Consider the following 26983-nt stretch of genomic DNA (forward strand, 5'->3'; position numbering starts at 1 on the left):
GAGGGATTAGCATTTATTGACTGTAATTAGCACTCTTTCTGTCTCTCACGAAAAAACCCAACTCTGGACAGTGTTACAGTTTAAAGCTTAATCACGACAAATCGATACCGTACTCCACCAAATGGATGATTGCAGAAAAAGGAACACTTCCAGTGGTGTGTCACTTGATTTGCTTCAACACTGATATGGAAATTAGGCACTGATTCTGACTGAACAAGGTACTTTTATTTTCAAAACCCTCATTTTGTCTTCCAGTTTTTTCTTAATGGGAATACGAAACAAAGCAAACACAGCACAAAGGAATGCAGCTAATGGAGCTAATCAAACACGTTCCAAGTTTCTGATTGTGTTTATGATCATGATTTTCAATGCAACGTATCTGTGAGTTTTGTGTGATTTGTCTACCTGTGGGAGTGTGTGCATCCACCAGGCTTGACGGCCGTCTCTCCAGGGGCATGGGTGGGATATTCAAGCTGATGTTAGTCAGAGTGCTAACAGCAACACTCCCTCGTCTTGACTCTGCCAGGGCTCGAGCCTGCAGAGTGGGGTAGTTCTTAGGCCCTGGAGCAGCAAAAGGTACAGAGTTCCTCTTCATGGCCCTGGAGACGGGAGCCGGGGCCAGGGAGAATGGACCTGGGATCGGGGGGGTACAGCGAAGACTTTCTGTGTGAATCACAGTGTGGACTGAAGACGAATCGGCGGCTCCAGCAGCAAGGTTGGCCAAAGTAGCCAGGTTTGTATCTGAGGTGGCTGCTGTCACTGAAAGTGGTGGAGATAAAGCAAGATGCCCAGCACCGGTGGTTGATACAAGGGCCCCTCTGTTGTTGTTATGAGCACCTGCCTCCACATCCCGGCCCTCAAGACACCTGAAGCTCCCTCCTCTCCTCACACTGCCATTCCCCAGGTTGTAGTGGTGGTGGTGGTGATGGTGATGGTGTGCCATGTGATGAACTGACACAGATCCCTGCCTGGAGGGCTTTCTCCTCCTTCTCTGGCTGTGGCTACGTTGGGGCTCTGTGGGTGGGGGCGAGGCGGCAATATTAAGCCCTGCACGGCGAGCCAAGAGCCTGCAGACGTGGGCCACTTGCCTGGCCCCCTTGCGGACGATATGAACCAGGTACTTGAGCAACTCATCGTAGCAGGAGCCCGGCTCAGAGAGGGAGGCCAGGGTGCTGGCGTTGGACATGAATCGCACCCGCTGCTCCTTCATCAGCTGACTCTCCCTCTGCTTGGTCTCTGAGAACTGAGTAGCGATGACCACCAGGCACAAGTTGATCATGAAGAATGAGCCGATCTAAGGACAAGGAGGGGTGGATGACATTGTTATTCACACACTTCCAATAGATGCTCACACAAGCGTCCCCTCGACTGATCCACTTCTTCAATCATCAGCAGACACACACACACACACACACACACACACACACACACACACACACACACAGCTAGTGGCACCATGAAGTGGCACTTACAATGATGAGTAGGATGAAGTAGATGAAGTTGTAGAAGGAGTGAGCATCCATCACAAAGTACATGATGTCCACCCAGCCCTCCAGAGTGATCACCTAAAGACGAACACAAGCAGAGGAGAGGAATATACAGAGACTTAATATACAGAGAATAAATAAAAAGATCAGACAACTCATAAAGAAACCATAGAGAAGAGAAATACAAAAGAGACTAAAATAGACCATATTTCACAGTCTAGAGTGTTCCAAATACCATCACTCAGCAGAGGACTAATCCCCAACATTTCTCTTGTGTGCTTTACCCCACGCAAGCACACTGGAGCAGTGGCCAGACTTTTGGGGGAACTCATCTCCAATCTGGCTTTTGTCCTCCAAAATTACCCCCCTCAGCTATACAGTGATGAATAACCACTCCAGCAAAAAGGCTTTTCAGATGACGTGGAGATAGCAAACAAAGGGTGTGGAAAAATTAAGCTACAGTCTGGTGGTGTGGCTGTGGTGACCTGCTAATCCAGTAAGCCCTATTTCTATGATACAGCAGCCCCAATTAGGCTCCATTTCTCCCTCTTCGTCTCCATCTTGTATGACACGCTTGCATGTCAGTCAAACCCCACTGTATGTGCCTCAATGCAAAATTTTAGGTCTCACAAACGGTTTTGATATGGGTCTTCATCCATGCCTTGGGGGTGTGAGCAGCTGTTTTACCTGAAAGATGGCAATCCAGGCATAGCAGATGTTGTCAAAGTTAATGGCTCCCTTGAAGGGGTTGACCGGACCAGCAGAGCAATTGGTGTAGTACTGGTTCCAGTTGACACAGGTGGTGTTGTCAGTGCTGTTGTAAGAATACATGTCCAGGTTGCACTGAATTCCTCCTTCTTCATACAGCTTTGGCACCGAGTCACAGTCTCTCATGCCGTTCTCTCGGTCCAGAGAGCAGATGAAGGGGTTCTCGTCATCGTTTTCAGTGTGGTAGTATTTATCTCTCTCCACAGAGAAAGGGCTATGGAGAAAAAAAAGAGAAGACACGGCACAGGTTAGCCAACTGAATTACACTGGTCTCAATCACCACACCACATCAGACTGGACTCCAGGTGTAGGGTGTAAGAAACTACCTAACTAACTCATTATTTTGAGATTCTAAGTAATTATTTAGAGAAAGTTTCTCATTACAATGACTTAAGAATCTTTTGGGCTTCCATAATAATGTCATGACAGGTCAAGAAAAAAGTGTCTCATACCAGTTGGGTTGCTAACTAGTGCCTATTGGTAAGGCCATTGGAACCAGATATACTGAACAGGGATGGTGGTTTGACAACTGAGTGGGCCATGGCATTCACACAAAGTTATCATTCAAGCCGGTGGGGCCAGCTACTGTAGTTTTACCTAAGCAGATACAGTAGAGATATAAGGTTGGGACAAGACACTGAATATTTGCTCTTTGTTTGGATGAGAGCACAAGTTAAAGGCAGGTAAATTAGGTCAGGGCTGGAGAGTAGTGTCACTTATCATGGGGCCCAGTAGATTTATAAAAGGAGAGCCTGACACCGACTGCAAGGCCATGTTACAGGTCAAAACATGATTTAATATGAACACTGGGCTTCCATAGGGACACTTACCCAACCTTTGGCACATTTAACTGTGCATTGATAACTATATGTAGGCAAGCAGAGAAGATTACACAACTATATCTTTTTAAAATATTAGCTAACATTAGCCATTATAAGCTATTGGTCATACCAGGCTAAGAAATGTGGTCTGGAATGAAGGGATAATAAAATGACCTGATTGCTAACAATAATGACAGAGAATTCTTGTACATTTCATACAAACAATGTTGAAATACAAGAAGCTACATGTTGTGAAACCACAAGACATCTGGGCACAAGGTTAAGGAAGCATAAAAGCTAAAAAAAACATTTGTTCTTCACCTGGGTTTTTCCTGAGACAATTTACATAAGATAGTGACATATCTCTCCTCAGGGAATCATCTTTGTCCCTCTGCCATCACTGCATTACAACCTGCTTTTGCTGCCAGGTCGAGGCAGTTAAAATGGCTGGATGTTTTTATATTACACAAAGATTTTGGCATTCACAGGGTGTCATTTTAAGTGGATCAATTGCAGCCCCAAAGTCTACAGGTTTTAATTCCATGCAAATCCTACAGCAGCTGATTTCACTGATTAACGCTCCTTCCAACAGATAGGAGGAACTAATCAGTGAAGCCAGCTGTAATTGTGTTGACAAACCTGGGGCTAAATGGCTGGGGAGACCCCTGTGTGCATTGTGTTTGTCTGCCTGCCACACCACCTCTTAGCATATCTGTTCCAGAGCACTCTGTCTGGACTAACTGGTATGTGTGTCTGGTTAATGTGTGATATCTGGCCTATCCGTAAACACACATTCAGATGGCGGCTTTTATTAATTGCATAGTATCCTCAAATACTCTGAGTGACCAGACCAGTCCCACATCAGGACCACCTCACACTCATTTATTTATACATCCTTAAAGGCTGTTTCACACCGAAGGATGATCTACAGGAGCATTTATTGGTCTGATGAGCTCAGTAAGAAACACATTTGATTTATCACACCCTTAAATGACACATGGGATGTGGCTCCTACCGAGTGCTCTCACATATTCTCAGTCAGCCTAATAAAGAGTCACTGTCAACCATGTTAACAGCTGTTACTTTGCTAAAGCATGAAAATATGTATCAGCGATATGATTACAAGAGAAATTGTAGCAGCCGTAAAAACAGATATGTTTATGACTCTGAACATAGAGCCAGGCTTATATGCCATTCGTCTGATGTTGAGACCTTCCAGAAACAAGAGGAAAAATTGATGATGATGACAAAAAAATTTGCCAGCTCACCGGAGCGATTATGCATGAACTTAAATTACAGCTGGGAGATGTCATAAATCCTATAGAGAGTAATGAAGCCAGGTTAATGCAGGGAGCATGAATAAGTCATGGGTGCCCATGTCCTACATACCATGGGGTCTTTCTCATCATTTCAGGGCTTGTCGCTCTCCCATTAATCATGATGATGAGACTCTATAATCACTAACCTCACTGACTTCATGACCCAGTTCAGCGTGCAGGGTCAAGGTTTACTCCACAGTTTTACCTTGGTCCCCTGTAGACCTGTTTGTAATCTCACCTGCGTTGTTTATCTCAGCTCTATTACTATATTAAATTAATCCAGTCACCTTGTGCATCTTTGGTTTGGTAACAATTTTATCAATATGGGTTCTTGAAGGCCAATAGCAGCCTAAATATTTCTTAAACAGGGAATATATGCACATTTTGTGCATAGCAATTTTGTTTGATGTACTGTGTCTATTTCAGTATCTTCCTTTGACCATTTTAAAGGATAATTTTGGTTAATTAAAGCTTTGGTCTTCTTTTGGCAAGTTTGGTCATCATTTCTAATGGTTATAATGAATTATAAACACAGAGCTAATAGGGAAATCTGTAGACATAATAGCAGAGCAAAAGAGAACATTGCTGAAGCTTCTCTGAATACATAAAAGTTTTTGTCACCTCATTAACAATACTCAGTTTGGTTGCCACAAACATGGCTGGAAATATCCCTATGTCTTTTGAAACACTCCTGGATTTGTTTAACATTAAACGTTATAGTTTAATGGCACCTGGCGGCATCGGGGGTAACGTGGAACAAGGACAAAGGTTAAGGCGGCAAATATCAGAGTGGAGCAGGCGGGAGGGGTGGTGTTTGGGTCCAACAAACACTGACTTTCACCTGAGAGAGCGGTGTTCGCATTCCGTAAGATTCTTGAGCCAAACTCTGTTTTTTTTTCCTAAACCTAGCCATGTGTGTTTGTTGTTAAAGGAAAATAACGCCAGTTTGCGGTGTTGTACTGATGTAGTGCATTTATTTTGAAAGAGACTGTATGGAAACATTAAATTCCCTGTGAAAACAGAAGTGTATCTTGAAAGGAGAAAATGCATGTAACAGGCAGAACTTGATATGGTGTCCCAGAACATCAACAACCAACACACCCAGGGTACCTTGCACATCCACAACCAAGCACGTCAATATGTGACAAGGACGGAGTGAGAATGTGTTGTTGAAAATGACCAGGTTTTGTTGGTCTCTAACAGTTGCCTAGGTGTCAGGCCATTCACCCCCCATCCCATGAATAGCTTGGCTGATATACATGTAATCTGAGGTGTATCACTTTAGAAATGGTGACATGATGAAATGTACAAATGTAACATATCCATGGTTTCAAGACACATATACTGCCAACATATCATTATAGCAACTGGGCTAAACAGAAAGCTTCTAGCAAGTGCAGTTTTCAAATAAATGTATTGTGCAGATGTGGTACAACAAAAGTACAAATATCTCAAAATTACAGTTAATTACAGGAATTTGTTACTCAATATTGATCCCGCAGTTAACATTAAACTGAGCAGATGTGAGTAGTGAAATCTCAGTAGGAAAAATTCTACACATACTGGTACAAGTACACAGATAAAATATTGATTGGTAAAGGTGGAACTCACAAGGAGAAGTTGTCTTCCACGAAGCAGCGGTTTCTGAGCAAGCCGGCCCACAGCTGGACGCCCACGATGCCAAATATGAAGAAGACAAAGAAGCACAGCAGCAGCACGTTACCCAGCATGGGCAGGGTGTCCAGCAGCAGGGTCACCAGGATGCGCATACCTGAGAGAAGAGACAAGGACAATGTCAAACAGCCAGGCAGCACATAATTGTTTATTGATACACATGCAGCAGATATGTACTTGAGCAGGTTAGGTGTATGTTACTGTCAGAATGGAAAATCAAACCTCTTTTACTACAAGTGGCAGTGCAACACATTTTTCAGAGCTAAGTGCTAGGTATTTTATTAAATAGAATGGCTGGTACGAGTACCAGTCCTCTCACTTTACAACCATTCACGCTTGCACTGGCCTATTATGACACACTTCATGTGTACTTCAAGTGCACAATTCAGTTTCTTTATTCATTTCATCAATCACTTCATCATTTCATTATACACTTGCAAGCTGACGCTGTAACACTTTTTACAGTTGAGTAAAAATCAAATAATAATGATACATTGTAAAAATAACAGCCTACTGCACATTGGTCTGGTGAATTTAGCCTTACGGTGTTTTATATTAGTTAAACAGCTTAATGAGTAACTGTCAAAACAGGGTCATTCATTATAACTGATGAAGAGCAGTGCTTTGGGTTAGTCGTAAACAATATGGGGTCTGGCTCTTGACAAACAGAAGTGATTCACCATATTAATTTGTCAGGAGGACGTTTTGCCAGCGGGAAGGTTTTAAAAAAATAAAGATTCACAAAATCCTATGAATAAAGGAGAGGCGCTGAATTCATAAAGGGGCTGTCTGTATTGCAGTCTTGCTCGAATGGCATATGCAGATTAGTGTATGCCACTAAGTTGAATGTGTAGTTGTTTGCCTACTAGTATGTGTCCGCTGTTCGACTCATAAAAACAGTATGTCACTCCTCTTCCACTGCCACATCCTCCTCCCCACTGACATGTAATGATTCTCACTGACATATGCTGCTACTGCAGTGAAGGTGTAACTAATATAAATCTGTTCACTCGCATATACCATTCTTTTAAACATTAAATAAATAATTACAGTAATAAATGAAAATGACATCATGCCTTCTGACATAAACAACTAGCTTGCTTTTTAAGAGTACCACAATGATTTAGTACTGCACTTCATAACATGTCCAGACAGATGATGGTGAGAGGATCAAAACTGATGCAGCAGAACAAGAGATATCTTTTTTTTTTTATTCACAGCATTCTTCTTCCTCATAAAAATCTGGCACCTACATTACCCACAATGCAACTATACCACCGTCAGTTTGGCCAGAGATTTGGAGGTATTATGCTAGTAGCTGCTAATGTAGCCTCTAGCCTCAAGAAGAGAGGAGGGTAATATCCAATGTTATCTCAAGTTACAGTTTGAGGCAATAGAGCTGTGCAGGAATGAATCCTAAAACCTGTGAATTAGTCAGCGTTAGTTCCCTCGTCTTGAAATCACTGGGTTTCTTTGAATGTGTTTGGCTAGATGTCTGAAGGTCTGTGGTTAACACAAGCTTAAGAGACTTTCTAATTTGTTCTACAACATAAAATATGTCAGTCAATACCCAATTCACACATCAGCTTTACCTGTCAGTAAGGGGTTGCTACAGTATCAAGTAGCTAAATGAGACTATAGAGGTTTTCAGGGACATTAAACTTTAACCAACCACAAGTTTAGTGGTGGCGACACAGAAGTCATGCGACTGTGGCGTAGTTCAATTATAGCCTGATGTTAGCTTGTTAGCTTTACATCTGGCAAATGCATTTACACTTCGAAAATCATAAAAGTGGTGTTCATTTGTGATGATTAGCCTGCTGAACAAAACCTGTATCATAATTTTTTGTTGGTCACAGAGCTTATTTTCTGCAACAATCCAAAATCCTATTCAAAATCTCCTACAGTTTTTGTCAAGGCAGGGCTCGACAGTGCGAGTGTTTCACTCGCATTTGTGACTAAAAATAGATGTGTGCGAACTGTAAAAACTATTTAGGGGCACATGTGTGCATAAAAAAATCAGCCGAAGCAGCCTATATTTTTGTCAATAAAAAAATATGATAATCTAACCGCAAATGTTGGAGGAACTCCAGCCACCTTCCCTCTTCCCCGTGTGACACGGTTATGGGCGGTTTTCCATGCCACTGTCGGCACAATGCGCTCTTGCGCCGCAGCAGCACATACACAATGAATGGGTTCGTTCGAGCGCGCAAAGCGCATACCTCCGCCAACGAACCCATTCATTGTGTATGTGCTACCTTGGTGCAAGTGTGCACCTCTCTGCTGCCGAGCTGAGCGGCACGCGAGAGGGCGCATGTCGTGGCGTCTGCGCGCTGTGACGACACCTTGGCGCCGCGCATTCACTAGCAGAGAAGAGCCTGAAGTAGACCCGGAAGCGGTCACCATGGAGCTGTAGCTCCTGAACGAGCCTGTACTCCCCCAAATCCTGTCCTCTGCGCCATACCCCTCGGTGGGCGCCGCGAAAATCACGCTCTGTGTGAAAGAGGCTTAAGTCCTGCAGAGTTTCAGAGGACCTGGAGAATGTTTTAAGATAGTAACAACATCATATAAGATTATTATATTGCAAAGATAATATATATAATAACATTAAAGACAAAATTAAATTGCAATCGGCCTACTTTTTCAAAACTTGATGATTTTACCTTTCTGTACATTTTGTATACAAGATCATCAAATTATTTTGCTTGTAAATGTCTATTTGCATCAAGTTTATTACGGAAAACACATTATTTGATCAATTTACATTGTGCCCCTAAAGTTCTTTGTGCGCTCCTTAGTTTTTCAACTTGGAGCACATGTGCTCCTTGGGAAAAAAGTTAGCGTCAAGCCCTGCAAGGGAAGCAGGGCAGCACCAACTTCTGGGTTGATCTCCAAAAATGCATCCATGCAGCAAGGTGTTTATCAGATTTCACAAAGCTACCTTTAAAGCGCCAAAAGGCTCATGCTTGTTGTTAGCAATTTGGCTATCACTGCTAGCTTTACTAGCAAGAAAGCAGAAATGAAAAGTGTTCATTCCATCAGGGACATTATGGTTACAACCATCGATCTGGATCACTGTATTGATTCAGTGATCAATGATCCAGTATCATCGACCAATCTGTATCATCATCCGCAGGTTACACCTTATTTTGAAATTGTGTGACACCATCAAACAGCAGCAGGTAGATGGCAAACAGTCACGATACAGACGATGAGGATAATGTTATTTACTTGGGAATAAATCAGCAGTGTGGAATGATTTTCAATGTCAGAGACAATATGAGTCAACATACACATGCCATAAGTAAACAATGCCAACATGGCGCATGTTGCCTTGCCGGGGGCCACACTCCGCTAACTTCTTGCAGCAACAAAGCAACGTTAGCTGCTCTGTTTCAGCAATGCTAGGCTGAAAAATCATGCAAGCAGGCTGAAACTCGAGCCATGTGGTGACTTAAACCAGCAGTAACTGTGAAAAAGTTAAACAGTATGTATCTTTTAAAGCTATTTGTTGAGCAGAATTCTGTTAGTTGCTAGGTTAATTTAGTCAACCTGCATAACATACTTTTCTTAAGTCACATATGTATACCTAATGTATGTCACGTATGTAGCGTAAGCTAACTTGCATTCATTACTTAATTTAGTTAACAGACACACTTATTTTGGGGTCATCCCAATGTTTCCCAGGTTCTATGTTCCCCACTTAACCCTGCAAAAAAAGGTTCTATGTATGTTCCCCGCTAACACAAAAAGGGTTCTATGTTTCCCGCGTGGTTGAGCGGGGAACATAGAACCGGGGAAACATAGAACCTTTTTTGTGTAAGTGGGGAACATAGAACCTTGCTGTCTGAGTTTGAATATTTGTAACTGTAAAAAATATTAAACATGCCATTGTAGAAAACAAAGTGTGCTCAGCAGCATCCTTCCTTGAATGAATAAAGTATAAAAATACATTTGGATAAGACACAAGAGTCCTGAGTCCAACGGAAGAACAGGGATTTGTTAGCAGTCTGTGAGAGTGTCAGCAGTACACCTACAGCTTGCTCTGAATTAACGCCACACTAAAAGACCTGCTTTTTTCTGCCTTTCATACGGTACATCCCTGACTCTGTCAGCTCTGGACAGTGTTCCCTCAAGTTTCTGACAACACGCACACTTCCTGCCGCCCACACACTCCCTCTGCTAAATCTGGCTGTGTCCCTCTGCTGTTGTAGCTCAAATTTTGCTCTTATTTTCATGCACTGATTTTCCTCATTCTCATCTATGTATGTACATATCTATGTATGTATGTATGTATGTATGTATGCATGTATGTAACTATCTATCTATCTATTATCCTTCCATCTATCCATCCATAGCTACTGTATAATCTCTGTGTCTCTGTCCTTGTCTTTCTTTCTGTGTGCCCATGTCTCTGTCTCTCTCCATCCCTGCAGGCTACCCTCCCAGTAGTAACCCTGTGAGTCAGGCGTCAATAATGAGGATCATTTTCCTGATCAGGGGTTTTCTGGGTAATTGGAGAGGCCGGGACAGTCCCTGTCGGAGCGCCGGCAGAGCTCGTCTGCTGGGCTGACAGCCACCAAGGAACACAGGAGACGGGGAAGCACACTGAGCTGGAGGAGGGAGCAAGAGAGAGGGAGAGAAAGGAGAGGAAAGACTTTCCAATCGGACACCCTCGGGTAAACTCAAAAATGTAAATGTTAGCATGCTTGTTGCTTTAAATGAAACGTGTATTTACAGGACATGTTTTGAAACGTGTATTTACAGGACATGTTTTGAAACGTGTATTTACAGGACATGTTTGTCAAAATACAATTCTGTCCATGCTCTAACACCTTTCAACGATATCGTTCCATCTGGGAGCGGCACACCAAACTGCATGAAGAACTTTTCATATTTGTAGAAGATTTTTTTTTTTTTTTTTCATGTGGATACATACAGAGACGGAGAGTTTCTGGTGTTGACAGATGGATGGAAAACAAGGAGGATCTCGCAGATTTGCTAGGATATGGAGAACAAATGAGAAGGAGACAGCCAGGAGACGCAGGGAGGAGATAAAGGGAGGAGCGGAGCAAAGATAGCCTACTACTGAAGGACAGGAGAATGAGTAGCAGTGAGCAGCATCTGTGGGATAACATGAATGTTTGGATGGTATCTTCCACCGCATCCTCCTCTCAGTGGCAAAGATGTGTGAAACCCAGCTGGGGCAAAAGTGACAGCAGTGAAAACACACAAACTCTTGAATGGCAAGACTCTTGAAAAACACTGTTTCCAAGATATTTCAATTTAATAATGGCTGCCACATTATGCCCTTGATGCAATATTCAATTACCAGCATAACAGAATATACAAGCACAGTGTGAGATGAGAGTCATAAAGAAAATATCTCATAATGGCATATTTCTCTCAAAAAATTAAACTGTGAGTCATTGCCTGGGACCATTTGTTGCCACTTGCTCTTTGGTAGGACAGCCGTTCAACATAATTGCCCTGAACTCATGAAGAAAGTGTATTCTGATACACTCTGACAGACCTGACTCGCTGCCTACAACAGCAAATTCATCTCTGTCGTTCTCTCTCTGGTCATTATTGAGCAGTGCAGGCACACACACACACACATCCCAAACACATACACAAGAGCACACATTCAGCTCCTTCAAGTGATTGCTCTCATAGTGTAATGTGCTGAGCTGTTAGGATGCTGCTTAGCTGTGCCTGAGTTAGGACCAGCAGCTGGGATTAGTGTCCGCAGCAGGCCTGAGGCACACTAACTGGTTTTATGCGCTGCGATCCAGAGTGGATATGTATCTGCACAATGAGAGTTTAATTCTTAAACTGCTCCGTGTTGGTTTCCACTCGCCTGACAGCTGCAGCCATGGAGAACAACACAGATCATTTGCCACATTTATCATACAAAAGGAGCTACATTTGACAATCCTCTGAATCTTGATGTGAAATATATCAGCGTCACAAATGATCTCAGAAGTGACAGAATTAATTGTTTCAACTCAAGTTGTCTGAAATTTTTGTGAGAATATATAGAACTTAATAGCTCCTATTTCTGTTTCCATCTAGAGCCATATTACACTAATTATCTGGATGTACTGGGAAATATATATAGTGCAAAAACAAACTAAATACAAACAAATCCAATTTTGTAGAATTTAAATGAATAAATTACAGATTGTTACCCAAAACAGTACAAGTAAAAAGTTAAAGTAATTAACCAGTATATCTGAATGAATGGTATACTATATACACTCAATCAAGCAGTCCCTCTCAATTATCACTAATGACCCACTAGAAGTGTATGAGTAGTGAGTTTATTTGCAAAAACTCTGCCCTCTGCCTGTATTTTCTTGTTTTCGTCTCATTTTACAGTACTGTGGTTGGAACATCTGCAGGTGTGTAGCCCTAGCCAGTAACAGAGTGCAGGTAAAGACGGGACTACATACAAAGGTAGCGACCAGGTAGCAACAGTACACATTTTTGAGGAAGCCAAGAAAATCATGGATACAGCGCGGCATAAAGCAAATATAATGAGGCGCAACACAAAACAGACAAAGCTCATTTCAAAACAAGAGTAAATCTGGGGATGGCTTTTACTTTCACTTCTGCTGAAGGAGTCAATACAGATACAATACTTTGCCACACCTCTTGTCGCACATTGCACCCTTTAGCATATCTATGTGACACACAGCTAAAACACATTCTAACATGTGGTTAATGCTGTCAAACAAACATGGTTAGGTTTAGGCAACAAAACTACTGGGTTAGGCCTAGAAAAAACATCATGTTCTGACTTAAAACATGCAGGTGAGTAACGTAACCTCATGTGAGGTAGTAGAAGTTAGTGCACGATGACCGTACATAAGTGAGGTAACGTAACATTAAATCAACCTTGGCTTTTGGATGAATAAGTAAAGGTACACTGGATTTGTCTTTCAAACAAAGTTGTGTTATGTATCCTTAAGGCCAATAAATGTAATGAATGCATTCTTTTCTCCTCAATTCCCTTCACTAGCAAATGTTCTGCTGACCATAAGAAAAGCAACCTCTTTATTAGATGTACAGAACAAGTTTGTGCTTGAAATTTAGCAATAAGAGTGATGGTAGTTAGAGAACAATTCAGCCCAAGGTATAAGAGCATAAAATATTTGTGGTGGTAAAAATGAGCGCTTTAAGACTGACTGTTACTTCAAAGGTGGTATAAATCAGGGGATCAAACATTACTTCAGCTGGACGAGAGCCATATATGACAACAACTCTCCATTCAGCCACGCAGGCAAACATGAATATCAACCAAAGCACCTCTGTTTATCTCGCAGATAAGAGAATCAATCCTCTGAGCCTCTCCCGACCTGAAAAGCGTGCTCATTCCAACTGATCGACATTTCATATTCAATAACAATCATCTCCTCCTCCGCCTGTGCGCCCTCTCCAACCTCGCTGTGGGCGGCCACTCCATTCCAACATGGCTGGCAGGCGGGTGGCTGTGTGTGATCGGGGAGCCATCTGTTAGCACGCAGATTAGGTCTGCTTCCTCTGCTCTCCTGTCCAGGTCCGGCTCGGGCCTAGCCAGCTTTGTAATCTGTGTACTGTGAATTAATGGGCTTTCTGAGTTGAGGGCCAGTGTACACCTGCGTCTCTTCTTATTTGCTCCGAGAGGATGGTAACTAGCGTCATGTCAGTGACTCCAGACGGAGATGACTAGACGTCCCTGAAATGGGAACGTGCCTTTGCATAAGCGAGCCATGTGACCCGGAGAGAGGAGTACATGCAGAAAAATGAAAACTGATGGAGAGAAAGGCAGACACAGAACCCTCTGAACTCTGTTTACGTGCTGGTTTAATTTGCCCCAGTGAGTTTACTTGTTTTTGTGTACACCAATTTGTATGAAATCACTGAATCTGATCTCTGGATCTGGGACTTCTGCTTAAGCTCATTTCTACACATGGAATATGATCTGACAAATTCTCTCCTCTTGTGCGTATGTTTAGAGCCACACCTGACCATGCGCACAATACCAACAAACCCTTAGTAATACAATGGTACTCCCTACAACAAACTGATTCCTAAGTTACAGACACACAATCCTCAAGAGTGTTTGTTGATGTCCATCTCCACATTTAAACATAACAACACATTAACACATTATATGACACTTTTCTCCGTAAGTCCATGCCCTGATGCATGCTGGTTGCTACAGTATCTTAAAGGGAACCATGACACTTGTCTCACCTGTATTTTGGGTTTGTACTAAAATATTTTTACATGTTTTAATATTCCAAAAGCACTTTTCTTTTGCTCATACGCTCTGTGCTGGAACACCTCTTTTCTGTATGCGAAGGCTCCTTTTTGGCACCTGCCTCTTTAAACATCAAAAAAGCCAAGGTGGTCAGCGTATGTGTCTGTAGTCCTCTGTACCATCTTTGCAGTTAGGGGAATGACTGTAACAGAGTATAGCTCCACTTTCTACTGTTAAAGCAACACATTGGAGTTTTTGAGCCCTCAAAATATATATCTAATGATCCTTGTGATGGTATATCAAGTCACGATAGCTTGGATGACATCTCCTTCATTGCTTGAAAGCGTCTGTTTCGCTTGCACTGGCATTATGCAGTTTCAGGTTCGGGTAGGAACCCGGACACAAAAAAGACTACAAAATTTGGCTGCTTTATGGCATACGTCATATCCTCTTCCTCTCTTTAGAGTAGCGTAGCCGAACCGTGGTGAACGAAGTTGGACGTGGTTGACATGGCTGAAGCAACAAAGAAAAGGAAGAAGGTGAAGGTGTCGTCCGAGGAGATAAAGAAAAGAAAACGGGAGAGCGATAAAACAAGAACTCGAACAAGGATTAATACTGCCTGTGGATATTCTCATTCATCCAAGTCATAGTTATCTCAAGGCAACTGAATCAAATGCAACTGGACTTGGTTTTGTCTTAGAAGACGTTTCACCTCTTATCCAAGAGGCTGAAGGAAGATGAAGCCTCTTAGATAAGAGGTGAAACGTTTTCTAAGACAAAACCAAGTCCAGTTGCGTTTGATTCAATTGCCTTGAGGTAAGGATTAATATTGGCCCAGCTTTCACACGCTGGCGAGAGCTGAAAAAGGAGGAGGGATGCCTGACCGATGGTGACCTGGCGCTGTTATTGCTGTTCCCCTCTACTTAGGAGACTCACTGTCTGCAGGTCGGCTGCCTCAGGTACATTTTAAGATAAAGTGTTACCCTACATACAGACAGCTTTCATTTTAGTTTGTCTTTAATACTTGCTGTTAACACCACGAGCGCGATGTGCTTGTGTCGACCACGATTGTAAATCATAATAGCAGTGAATGAGAGACTGCGGACAGAGCAGATTGACATATGGCTTTCTACATGCTGATCACATGTATTGCTAAAGTATTGGTTTGGTTGGCAGAGGTTTTATCGCACTTACATACAGTAACAAGCGTAGTTGTCATCAACTAGAGTAATCTTGAGGTTATATTCCCTTCATCTGCACCGTGGCCTCTCTGCTGTTGTCTGACTTCACTCTGTTGAGTTTGTGTTTGTGTGTGTTTGTGTGTGTTTGTGTGTGTGTGTGTGTGTGTGTGTGTGTGCGTGCGTGAGCACACTGTGAGGAGGCGGTCAGCCCTGACATGCAGAGAGCAACTCATTTCTGAGTTTCGGCCTAGTCATGGAAAAGTAAAACAGGTATTTTATAACCTTGTTGACTGTGATGGTTTCCTCTTTATCTTTATTTGTTGCTACTTTTATTTACAACTCAAATCTGAGTAGTTTTGATGTCTGTACCATATGTAAATTAACCAGTCCATGCACAAGATGATGGATGTAGAACTGTTGAAATGTATTACTGTTCACTGCGAAAAGATGTGAGAACACCTCTTCCATAAATACAAATCTTCTTGTTTGTGAGGACATATTTAGAAATTCTTCTTCGCATGCTTGTCTGGAAGTTTTCCCAGATTTTTGTTTCCACAACATCCCACTTGCACTAAATCACTCCCTTAAAAGAATGATCATTTATGCCTTCCACCTTTATGCATCACACTGTTCAAAACCAGCATTTACTACAGCTTAAACTCAAATCTCTTTGACAATCACAGCTGTGTTGGGGAGATAGTTGTATACTTGAAAGGCTATCTGGGAATACTGTACCTCAGCACGACTCCAAGTGATCAAAGAACTGAATTTCAAGCTTTAAGAAATCTGTAGCGATGGAAAACCTCGAGCTGAAAATGAATTTGGACTGAAAATCCAAGTAAAACTGAATCTTTTCTCTTTTAAACAACAAAATATCACTTGCATGCCAAGAGCTGCTGGAGGTGTTCTTGTCATATCTAGATCCAACTAACAAGATCTTTTGTTTTTAGCAGCAAACGAATTGACAGCAACGTGCAAGCATTACGCTGTGACACCCTTTGCCTCTGGCAGACAACTTCCTCCAGTAAACTTCATCTAACCTTATCAGTCTTTTATTTTCTCAGCTCTACTTACAAACAAGGAGCCCACGGATTAAACCCATCCCCCCGACTCCTCCGGGCTCTCCCTCTCGGCCTCACATCACAATACAAGAGCAGAAGTCAAGGGGTGACTTATAGACCTTGCGAAGAATAGAAGCTAGGACGTTCTTGCGAGCTCTTTAATTACAGTAATGAGGCACAGCAAACAATGTGCAGTGGGAGGAGGAGGGCATGAGCACGCAGGGAGCTGGGAGGTCGATGATGTTGTGTTGTTGTTGCCTTTAGGGTTTATCTGGGCAGAAGTACAAGACAGTGTGTATGAACCAGGCGCTGCTCAAACACTGGGTCTAACAAAGCGTGGAGAACAGGATGAAACAATCCGTGTTACTGATGCATGAAAATACCAGCACACACGTGCATGCATTCCAGGTTTGTGTGCATGTAAGAGTGTGAGAAAAATGTGTGTGTGTGACCGCTGCTTGCGTGTGTGACAGTTTGATGAGGCACTGGGAAAAGGCCACATGCAGTGGCTCACCAATAAAGATGCATGCAAAGGCTATTCTGGGCTCAGTCTTGTTAAGATGGAGATGTGTCTGAGTGTGTGTGTGTGTGTGTGTGTGTGTGTGTGTGTGTGTGTGTGTGTGTGTTTGTGTGTGACTTTTTTCGTCCTGCAATAATCACCTATTGACTGCTGCCTCTGTCTTATCAATCAGCTGTACCTCATCCAAACGTGGCTGACAGCATCGAAAGATCGAAAGAGAGGGGAAGCATATTAATGTCTTATCTTGTTATGTCTGTTATGTATGCAAGCCTGGGGCATCATACCACCACTGCCTCTACACCACAGTATATTCTCTTTCTTCAAAAAGCTACCAATGAATCGCTGCCTATTTTTAAAAGTGCTAATTTTATGATAGAGTACAGGGATTTGCAGGCTGCTGCCTGTCTCAATCTTGGCTGCACCTGGGCTGGGTATTGTTAAAAAATTACTATACCAATTCCAGTGCCGGTACCCTTAAAGTGATACTGATACCAACAGAGTACTTTATTTAATACCAATAATGAATAGAGTGGAGCACAGTATAGCCATACTTTCAAACATTTTGGTGGCATCTCGACAAACTGAACTGCCAACGATGTAAACTACACTGCGCCTGACTTCACAACACCACAGACTATATGGGTTGTAGCTACCGCTGGAGGAATGTGAACTCCTTGCAAGGGACAGTTGGTGAGAGCTGCACACACAGTAACAGGGCTAACTGCTAATACCACACAGCTAATGCTACCTAATGGTTATTATCTGGTTTAACGACAGAGTCGAGCCCAGTATGAGAGTCAGCATGAGTTTGTAGTCGTACTGTTTAACGGCTCTGTGTTGGTTGTTAGCAGCTGCTGCTGTGTTAGCCTGTGCTAACTGGGCAGATGTTGAAATGACCGTTCATAGTAAGGGCTCTGGAGATGGCAGCAACAAAAAGTTTGTTTATCTGGTTGGGATAGTCCTGGCTCAGATCCCTGGCACAAAAGGGAGCAAATGCAGGTATTGTTTGACTGGAGATGTTTTGATTCCACTTGGTATTGAGTCGATAGCTTAAATGTATCAAGTACCGATACCCTGCTCCACCTGATGCAGTGATGTGTTTCAGGCTGGATTTGGTAATTTTGTTGCATAAAACCTCAGGTTTTAACACAAAGGAGCAGTAGCTCAACTCTGAGCTCCCCCTGGATGCCCGAATTCCTTACCTTATCTCTCAAGCTGAACCTAGCCACCCCACGGAGGAAACTAATTTCTGCTGCTTGTATCTGGGATCTCAGTCTTTCAGTCACTACCCAAAGCTCATGACCATTGGTTAGGGTCAGGGTTAGGGTTTTGTGTGTGTGTGCGTGCACGCATCGGGGCCGAACTCCACCGTGTGCGTTACAGAGAGCAGAGGAGAATTGTAAACGTGCGACCATGTAGAGACAGAAATGACATAAGATAAATAACATAAGGCTATTTAGTTTGTTTAATAAAAGGACAAGGTATAGACCTGTTCTATAAGAAAGGTAACCTTAAAGGGGCGCCCCCCTAATATAATGGTAGGGGACACACTGATGTTTCAATAAATGTTAATAAGAAATGTTTTGATATTCATATTGTTTAAATTGCCTCATTAATCATATAATGAAAAAATAATCGATAATCAAAAAAATAATTGTTAAACTAATCGAAAAATTAACCGTTAGCTTAGTCGAGTGATCGAAAAAATAATCGCTAGATGCTGGAGGTCATGGTGTGATGAAGCCAACAGAACCATATCATTCCCAAACTGGACACCTTCCTCCCCCTGGCTGTGCCTTGAGGTCCTGTCAGTCAGCATTTGGTGAAAACATTAAAAACGTAACTTTTGGTCTTGGATTGGGTTTGGCAGTTGTGCTCAGTCAGGTTCAGTTATAAAGACTTAAGATACCAGCTGGGTATAGGTCTCAGTTTTACGATACTCAGAGGACAAATTACATAAAAAAGATTCGTCAACCAGAGCAGCAGAGGATGAGATATTCTGACTTTTAGTCCGTAGTATGGGTCAAGCTCCAAAAATCCTCTATCCTACATTTTGCATTGTGCAAACTGTATTATGTTTGTATTTGATCCCTCCTGCCCATCTCTGTCAGTCTACATGTCCTCTGCAGGTCTATACATTTGTAACTGCTGTGTTTATTTATCATTTGTATAACACCATCAGGGATTATCTTCTCAAACGCTAGAGGACAACGCTCCTCCACAGCTACAAAAGACATTATATAACTGTTTTGTCAGGCTGAGAACTATTTCTCATGTCTTTTAAATTAACCTGTACAACAGATGTAAACTTGTTGGAGTTCTTCTTTAACTCCAGCTGGTCTTGGCATTGAGAAACTATCCATAACCAGGGTGAGAAAATACATCACCCCAAGCCAGCAGGAAAATAATGAATTGTAAATTCAGGCTGCAGCTGGCTGGCATGGCCACCAAACCAGGCGCTTTGGCAGGTGAGCAACCGTCATCCTGTGGTCCTTTTCTATTCCAAAAATATGTTTGGCTTAAAAAAAAAATAGTGTCTGCTGGATAGTGAAATAAATGTGTCCCTTTAGCCTGAGGATAAATAAAGTTATTTTCCTTCTCTGTGTATAACAATGACACCTTTACTCCTACAAACAGAAGACAGAAAATGATATTTCAGCATTCTAAAGTCAGTATTCTAGGTTTCAGTGCCTTGAGGCCTGAAAGTAAGAGCTATTAAAGCAGCTTTTCACTTCTATTTGCATATTGTAGCAGCAAAATCAAGGTTACAAAAGTAGTATCTGCTCATAATAGATTCTAAATGGAAAAGTATCCAATTATTTAATACTTAATAGAAGCACTCTTTGCTTTGAAAAAGAAGAAAAAAGAAAAGGTTTGGGTGTCTCAAGTTATTTCTTTCTTTTTTGCTCTTTGCATTAGCTAGGAATTCTCTATACAACTGCATAATACGACCTCACAAAAGCAACTTATCTAATTCCATGCCATGAGCAAATGTTTCTTTCCTTCCAGAGAGGGAGGATCCTCCCGTTAGCCAGGAAAACATGCTGTATTTTGGACATGAGTGGCGAGCCACTCCCTTTGAATATTAAGACCCTACACAGGTAAGCCACAAGTTGTCATATTTGCCTTGATGTAGCCAATGACAGGCCTGGGACAAGGTCCCTGCAGGCCAGTACTGGACGTGAGGGTAATAGCCAATCAGGTGGCAGATTGTGGGTGGTGATGTGGTGGGTACAGCCCGAGATTTTTGGTTTTGTTGGCAGCCGGCGGATGAAGCCTGCGAAATGTATCTGTCACTTCCACTGGCAGGAGTGCCATGTTAGCACATCAATCAATGCCAAAGCCGAGGACGTGGACACCAGGAACAATGTGTTCGTTAATACAAGTCTGAGGGTGTGTGTGTGTGTGTGTGTGTGTGTGTGTGTGTGTGTTTTAAGATGAGCTCCAGCCTTCTGTTCCAATACAAGCTTAATGTAAGGGGTAACTGACAGGGAGAGGGGGAGAAAAGGGCAATGTGGGGCTGTAGACATCGAGGCAGAGGAATGTGAGTGCTAACAGTTTACACATCTGCTGATCCAGGTTCAGATGGCTTACATTATAGGCAGCAGTGACAACTATCAACGAGAACGTCAACCAAGAGGCTGGAGATGGAAAATTTACACCATCTTGGACTGACAGACTGAATGAACCCTGCTGACCTGTAAATACACACTGATATGAGTGTGTATCAGCCAGCAACACTGTCTGGTCTGTATCTTCAGACAAATATCAGCCCTGGCTCTGTTTCAACCTGGCATTAATATGCACCTTATATCTGGATTGTGTCAGGTTATGATTTACTAGACTTCTCTCACACTTAATATTGAAATAGAGCTACATCTCCACTATACACAATGACAAAACATTTCTCTTGTCCTCACCAAAACAAAGATTAATACACACGTTGGTTCCTCTTTTAGGATTTATGATGTCAAAACTGGCAGCTTCTCATTCACGACAGTAACCTGAGGATCAATTCTGGACGGTTAATCTACCCACACTGGTGACAGCTTGTTTATTTGTATGCTTTCTAATACCCTGTGCTGTGAAATATATTTTCATTTACCTGGCAACTATATTACAGAAATTGGATGCTCGTTGCATTACAGTAATTGCTGTTTATGTGCCAAGCAGCTCTCTGTCAACCAGTGGATTGACACCTGAGCCTTGAATACTAGCTTAGGATCATTAGCATTCCTGCTAACGCATATAGTAACTGTTCAGAGCTATTCACACTGGATTAGAATGAACTAGGGATGTGGGACAGCAGTGGATTTTCAAGCCATGCTAGCAGCATGACTTTAGAGTGCAACATCCCAAAAGCTTTAGGGCACAGTCACATATGCGCAAAATTAATATTGGTTAATAATCACCTCCCATTCACTACCATTTAATACAAGTGAAGGGTTCAAAAAAAACATTTGCCTATGGTGACAAAGCAAATTCACATCTTGGAGTTCAACTTTGGTGAACTCTGACCGGCAAAGTCGCAGCCTCACCCAATAGCAGCGAATGTGTGTGGAGGAGACATTGATTGTTGTTGTGTCTAACCAGCTGATATTGTATACATGATTAGGCCATGAAAAAATAAAAACTGCTCCACATTATAGATGCTGCTTGGCTGGTAGTGAGTCTGGAGACAAGCATATGGGATGCAGGAAAAGGGATATGTACCAATAACATCATACTTCTTGGTATTTATTAGCAAGCTAGCTGTCTGTGTGCATCACATTCAGCACTGCCCATATTCAGCACAAGTATTGCCTCAGCCGGTGATGGTCACTCGCCTGCATTTACTCATGTGTAGGGTTGCAACAGTATGAGATTTTCATGGTACAATAAATGACTCAATAACATATCATGGTATGACAGTATACAGTATTCCCCAATTCTTCTTATTATTATTATCAGTTACCTTAGCGATTCTAATAGAATGAATCCAGAGACTTTAAGGATCCATTTTGCACCACCATCAGGTCAACATTTCCGCCTGTCTAGCACTGACTACCTCCAAAACTCATGAAAAGGACCAGTGTGTAGTGGCATCTAGCGGTGAGGTTACAGATCGCAAACAACTGAACTCTCCCCTTCCTTTCTAAGAGTGTGGAAAAATGTCCGGTGGTCTTCAGTTGCATTCAGGCCACCAAATTCAAGCTGCCACTTCAATGCAGAAATAAAAGGACTGTTTGGAGGCAGGCTCTGGTATGTCCATTCTGAGCTACTATAGAAACATGGCAGTGCAACATAGCAGTTATCGTAGAAAAGGACCCACCTTATATGAAGAGCTAATGCTAAGCTAACAAAAACTCAGTTCTTAGAAGCAGGTGATTATTCACTAATGGAAACATAATTCTGAATATTATATTCCATTTTTAACATTTTATCCCTCATAATCCTACACACCTTTGAACAGAGTCAATGCCATACTTTGAGATTAATGTTTAAATAGCTACTATGCTAAAAGTTACCCTGTAATACTTTTAGTCTTGCTGCGGTCGACATAGCACATGACTGAAGAACTCACACATAAAGGGCTCGCATTTTTTAAAGGCTGTCTTAAAACAATACTCACATTTCTCTACGTACAATACATTTATAGGTCACTGTTATTATTCCTCCTGTCCATATTCTAAGATAGAATTGGAAAAAATCTGCATCTATCCTTTTAGACCAGGGATGAACTCTGTGAGAACGAGAGGAGGATCCTACGTGATAACAACTTCTGTGTGTGGTCAACTGTACCGTACAAGTATAACTCATTGCCGCTGCTGATACAAATCAGCAAATGTAATCTGTGGATGTTATCACATTTTATGTTGCAACATCTATGTCATCCCTACTCCATACCTCTTCTGTAATATCGCCAATTAGGCAGGTCAGATTTCTGGTGCTTGCCGAACTTTAAAGGGCAAACTGTAGCTTTGCCCTTTTACCACCATTTCCTACCAACCCATCAACTGCTTAATAATGGAACAGGAGAAAAACACCTGTCAGTGCCATGAATCTAGTCTTACATGTAACAAATTAACTCACAGTATTCAGATTCAGTTCAGTGTGACTCAAAATAGTCTGAGCTCCAAAAATAAACATCTCCACCCAGTCATGATGAATGCTGCGAGTTTCTCCCCAGGACTTGATTAGGCTGGTGGAGGGATGAAGGGGGGACAGAAGAAAGATATCAGCCACACAAAACACTTGGGGTCCCCCCCTCCACCACCATCACCAACACCATCACCACCACTCTACCCAATGACATTTTCCCCGCAGGGCCAGAACCAGACCAAATCATCCGCACATTAATCCCGCTATTAGTCCTGTGATTAGGATGAGGAATTGTTGGATGCCTAATGAGTGAGGCTGTGCGCTCTCCGAGTGTGTGGCCTAATGAGCAGCACAAGACCCCTACGACGGCTTGATTGACAAGAGGGTAAGATTACAGAAAAGGGTTTGGGAGTGTCATCGGCAGATGGATAGGAGGTTGATGTCCCATTCTTGCACCTACAAGGGGTAAATACCTGCATGCACACACACACACACATAAACACCCACACATCCTGGGATCATTGCTCAGTTTGTCTGCAATCTCCTCTGAGCAATTGAGGGAGCTAATGACATAATTAGGGTCTGTATTTAAATTAAAGCATTGCAGGGGGTGGAATCAAGGTGAGAAGGAATGCACAGAGTGGACTGCTGGGTGGGTATAAAAATGCTTATGATTTATTTAAGCCTTAATGTGTGCACTGGAAATTCAATCTGTGCTGATTAAACTCTAATGGAGACCGATGGAAGAAAAGGAGAGTGAAATATGGAACCATTTTTGGGGGGTTAGGATAATATGTGAGTGTTTAAAAGAAAGGGAGGGGGAGGATGACGGATAGAGCGAGCAACTCAGGGATTTTGTGCGTTCGTTGCAATGAACAAGTGTGATAGTCTGTGTGTGCGAGTGTAGCTATGAGCTACAGTCCTTTAATAAAATTCGGTGAGTTGGAAAATTGCATATAAATCTGTTTGAGTCCAGAGCTGACCGTCTGGGGGAAACCAAAACACAGGGACACAGTCAAAGCAGCATACTAAGTGTGGACCGGCATGTCCCTGACCCACATTCCAATGCTGAGTAAGAATTCAATCCACCTGTGTGATCCCCAGTTGAAGCAAGAACCAGGACAGAGGCAGAATATTAAGATAAGGTACATTTATAGAGCTAATAACTCCTGCTACAAAGTCCGATTAATCATGAGAAGCAAGATATCACTTGTTGGTCATTGTGATATGTTCTTAAATGTCAGTTAATGCAGCTCTTTGGTGCCAGCTATTAAAGTTCAGTGTTTGGTTTAAATACTAATACTGTGACATTTGACTTCAAACTATTACAGAAGTCAGTCTTTTCACATTAAGGAAACGAGACATGTTATTTTTTACTGCCACCTGTCATTGTGTTGGTTGGCTAACAAGTATCTTAATCTGGAAACAAATTGTGCAGACACCAAGCATCTAACAACAAGATTCTTTTTTCATACTTTACCCTAAAGGTTCAGTATGTGAGTCGGGAGAAAGATAGTTGATTTTCTGTTTCATTCCCTGGTCAAATACCAGCACTTTTGGTTGGCAGTTGGATCGGAACCACCAGCCCAAAGGGTCTGTATTTGTCCACCTGGGAATAAAACTTAACAATCAACTACCTTTCTACAGAATTACATACTAAATCCTTAAAGGTGAACACTCTGAAGGACAAGTTGGATTTTGGAGAATGCATACACATAAACTGAAATCTCAGAGATGGCTAAGCATGGCTCTGCAGCTTGCTTAAAGTTTTGTGGGATAGATGAACTCAGTCGAGCCCTTTGGTGAAGTAATCATATACGTGAGTAACTGTTTTGTGCCTGTAACATAGAATGTATAAAATAATGGAAAAACCATGACCCATTGGTTTACGGACTCCCGTTTCAAAGCCTTCAGTTTGATCTTGTTTTGTTTTTTTTTTTTGAGCCAGAAGTGACCTGAGCTGGACATTAATTATGTGTAACTTTAAGCCTTAATTAAAGTGAAACAGGTGACAGTGTTTCCTGTACAGTCCTGTATGTGTAGCACCATAATAATTATATCTGCTGGCACGTGTTGATTCTTTAATAATTGGAACTGGACTGTTCATTAGGAGCACTGTGGGAATATATGTACCATTCGGTTATTTATTGCACCACACTGTTGGACAGCAGAATGCACTCTGGGCACAGACGGAGCAGCAGAATGCCAGGTGCAGTGAGAGTAATTACTAAGTTAATCGTTCTTTGCACTGGGTCTAAAAGTTTTCATTCCCCTGCAGCAGCTGCTCCTCTCATCCATCAATCTGATCTGAAAGGCTCCATTGAGATTGACTGATTAATTATCCACCCCGTGACTCAAAGTCCACAAACTACTGCTGATGCAAAACAGAACTCATGAGAAGTTTTGCCTGTGCTGCGTTTACAGACCGTAAAAAAAACAAAACCTCAGAATTTAGAGAGGGGACACAGAACGATAGAAGGGAGTGAGTAAAAATATATAAAAGGTAAAGTAGCTGATTTACCTCCTGTATGAAAGCCCAATCAGTCTTCGGTCAGCATTGGCAGTATAAAAACAAAATTGGGGGGTGCGGGAAAATGCCGCCTGCCTACTTTGTGTTCATACAGAATGCCACACTCTGAGGAAAGCCGCGGCTGGTCAGTCCTTCAGCGATTCTCTCATAAGTTGGCCCGTCCTTCACCGTCCCTGCCATTTGACGGTGAATGGCCTCTTCATTTACGAGGGCAAGGAGGGTGCGCAATTCCTTGTCTCCCCAGTTGCTCATCTTTACAGTGTCTCTCAGGTTTATGTTTCCCTCTTGCTACTAGCTGCTCATTCCTGGTATCAGCTGTTTCCTGTTAGTCCACCGCCGGTGGCTCGCACATGCGGCGTCATCAACAGCTCCTCCCACAAGTCATCAACAACCCCTCCCATGGCAGAGGGGCACCTCGTTCTTCTTAAACCAAAAAGGTTACGCCAATATGTCTACCCCTATGCGGCAGAAAATTGGGCACCTCGGATCAACTCGCCAATCCGGCTCTGTGTGTTTAGACACTCGCAGCTTGCCGGCAAAATGGCCCAACATTCGCAGAAAATCTGGCAGTGTAAAAGGGGCTATATAGTTATACAGTTGTCATGAACGTTGAAATGAGCTATAGAGACCAAAACTGATTTTTGCACCCTGCTGTAAACATGTCTATTTCTGCTGTACATTTGTGCATTTTAAAATGGTGGTCTATGGGGATTCTTACTAAAAAAAAATAGCCCATTTGCTTTCCTACAGAGAGTTAAATGAGAAGATTGATACCACTGTCATGGCAGGATGTCAATATGAAGCTACAGCTAGCAGCCACTTAGCTTCTCATAAAAACTGGAAGCAGGGGGAAACTGCAGGTTTCAAGGTTCATATTTAGCATACAGACAGATGTTAAGTGTTGGACTGGGGGGAGGGTTCATGCACATTTCTCTCTATACCTCTCAATTATCTCTTACTTTTTCTTTTATTGCAAACTTTCAGTATGACACCTTTCTGTTAGCATTAGCTATACTGTAACATTTAAACATCCCTAACTGACAGTGACAACTTCGTGTCACGGTAATGATGTTATGTCTTCTGATTGGGAGTGAATGCACATTCAGAAACTGACAAGGGGTACGCACATACATAGGGGACTCTGTGTAGTCTCCCAGTCTGCTACGGATGTTACACACTGTTTGGGTACAACCACTAATAACTATGTGGTCAAGTTCCATCACACTACCAGTGCTCAAACACCAGAAAATATAGTCTTACATGATGTCATAAGTGGTCTGCTATGGATTAAAA

At 42.3% G+C, this 26983-nt stretch overlaps 1 protein-coding gene across 12 annotated transcripts in view; it reads right to left on the reverse strand.

Annotated features, from left to right (window-relative positions):
* The window catches only part of cacna1g (calcium channel, voltage-dependent, T type, alpha 1G subunit), a 213037-nt gene that overhangs the window by 135402 nt on the left and 50652 nt on the right, over positions 1 to 26983 (reverse strand). For all 12 annotated transcript variants that reach the window (XM_049562754.1, XM_049562752.1, XM_049562757.1 and 9 more), the window contains exons 4-7: positions 6007 to 6166; positions 2175 to 2469; positions 1473 to 1565; positions 406 to 1294 (exon numbers count right to left, since the gene is read on the reverse strand). In XM_049562754.1, coding sequence (XP_049418711.1) covers positions 406 to 1294; positions 1473 to 1565; positions 2175 to 2469; positions 6007 to 6166 — 1437 coding nt within the window. The remainder of the gene's footprint in view (positions 1 to 405; positions 1295 to 1472; positions 1566 to 2174; positions 2470 to 6006; positions 6167 to 26983) is intronic.

This window comes from Epinephelus fuscoguttatus, linkage group LG20 (genome assembly GCF_011397635.1).
Source record: "Epinephelus fuscoguttatus linkage group LG20, E.fuscoguttatus.final_Chr_v1".
Taxonomy (NCBI): Eukaryota; Metazoa; Chordata; class Actinopteri; order Perciformes; family Serranidae; genus Epinephelus; species Epinephelus fuscoguttatus.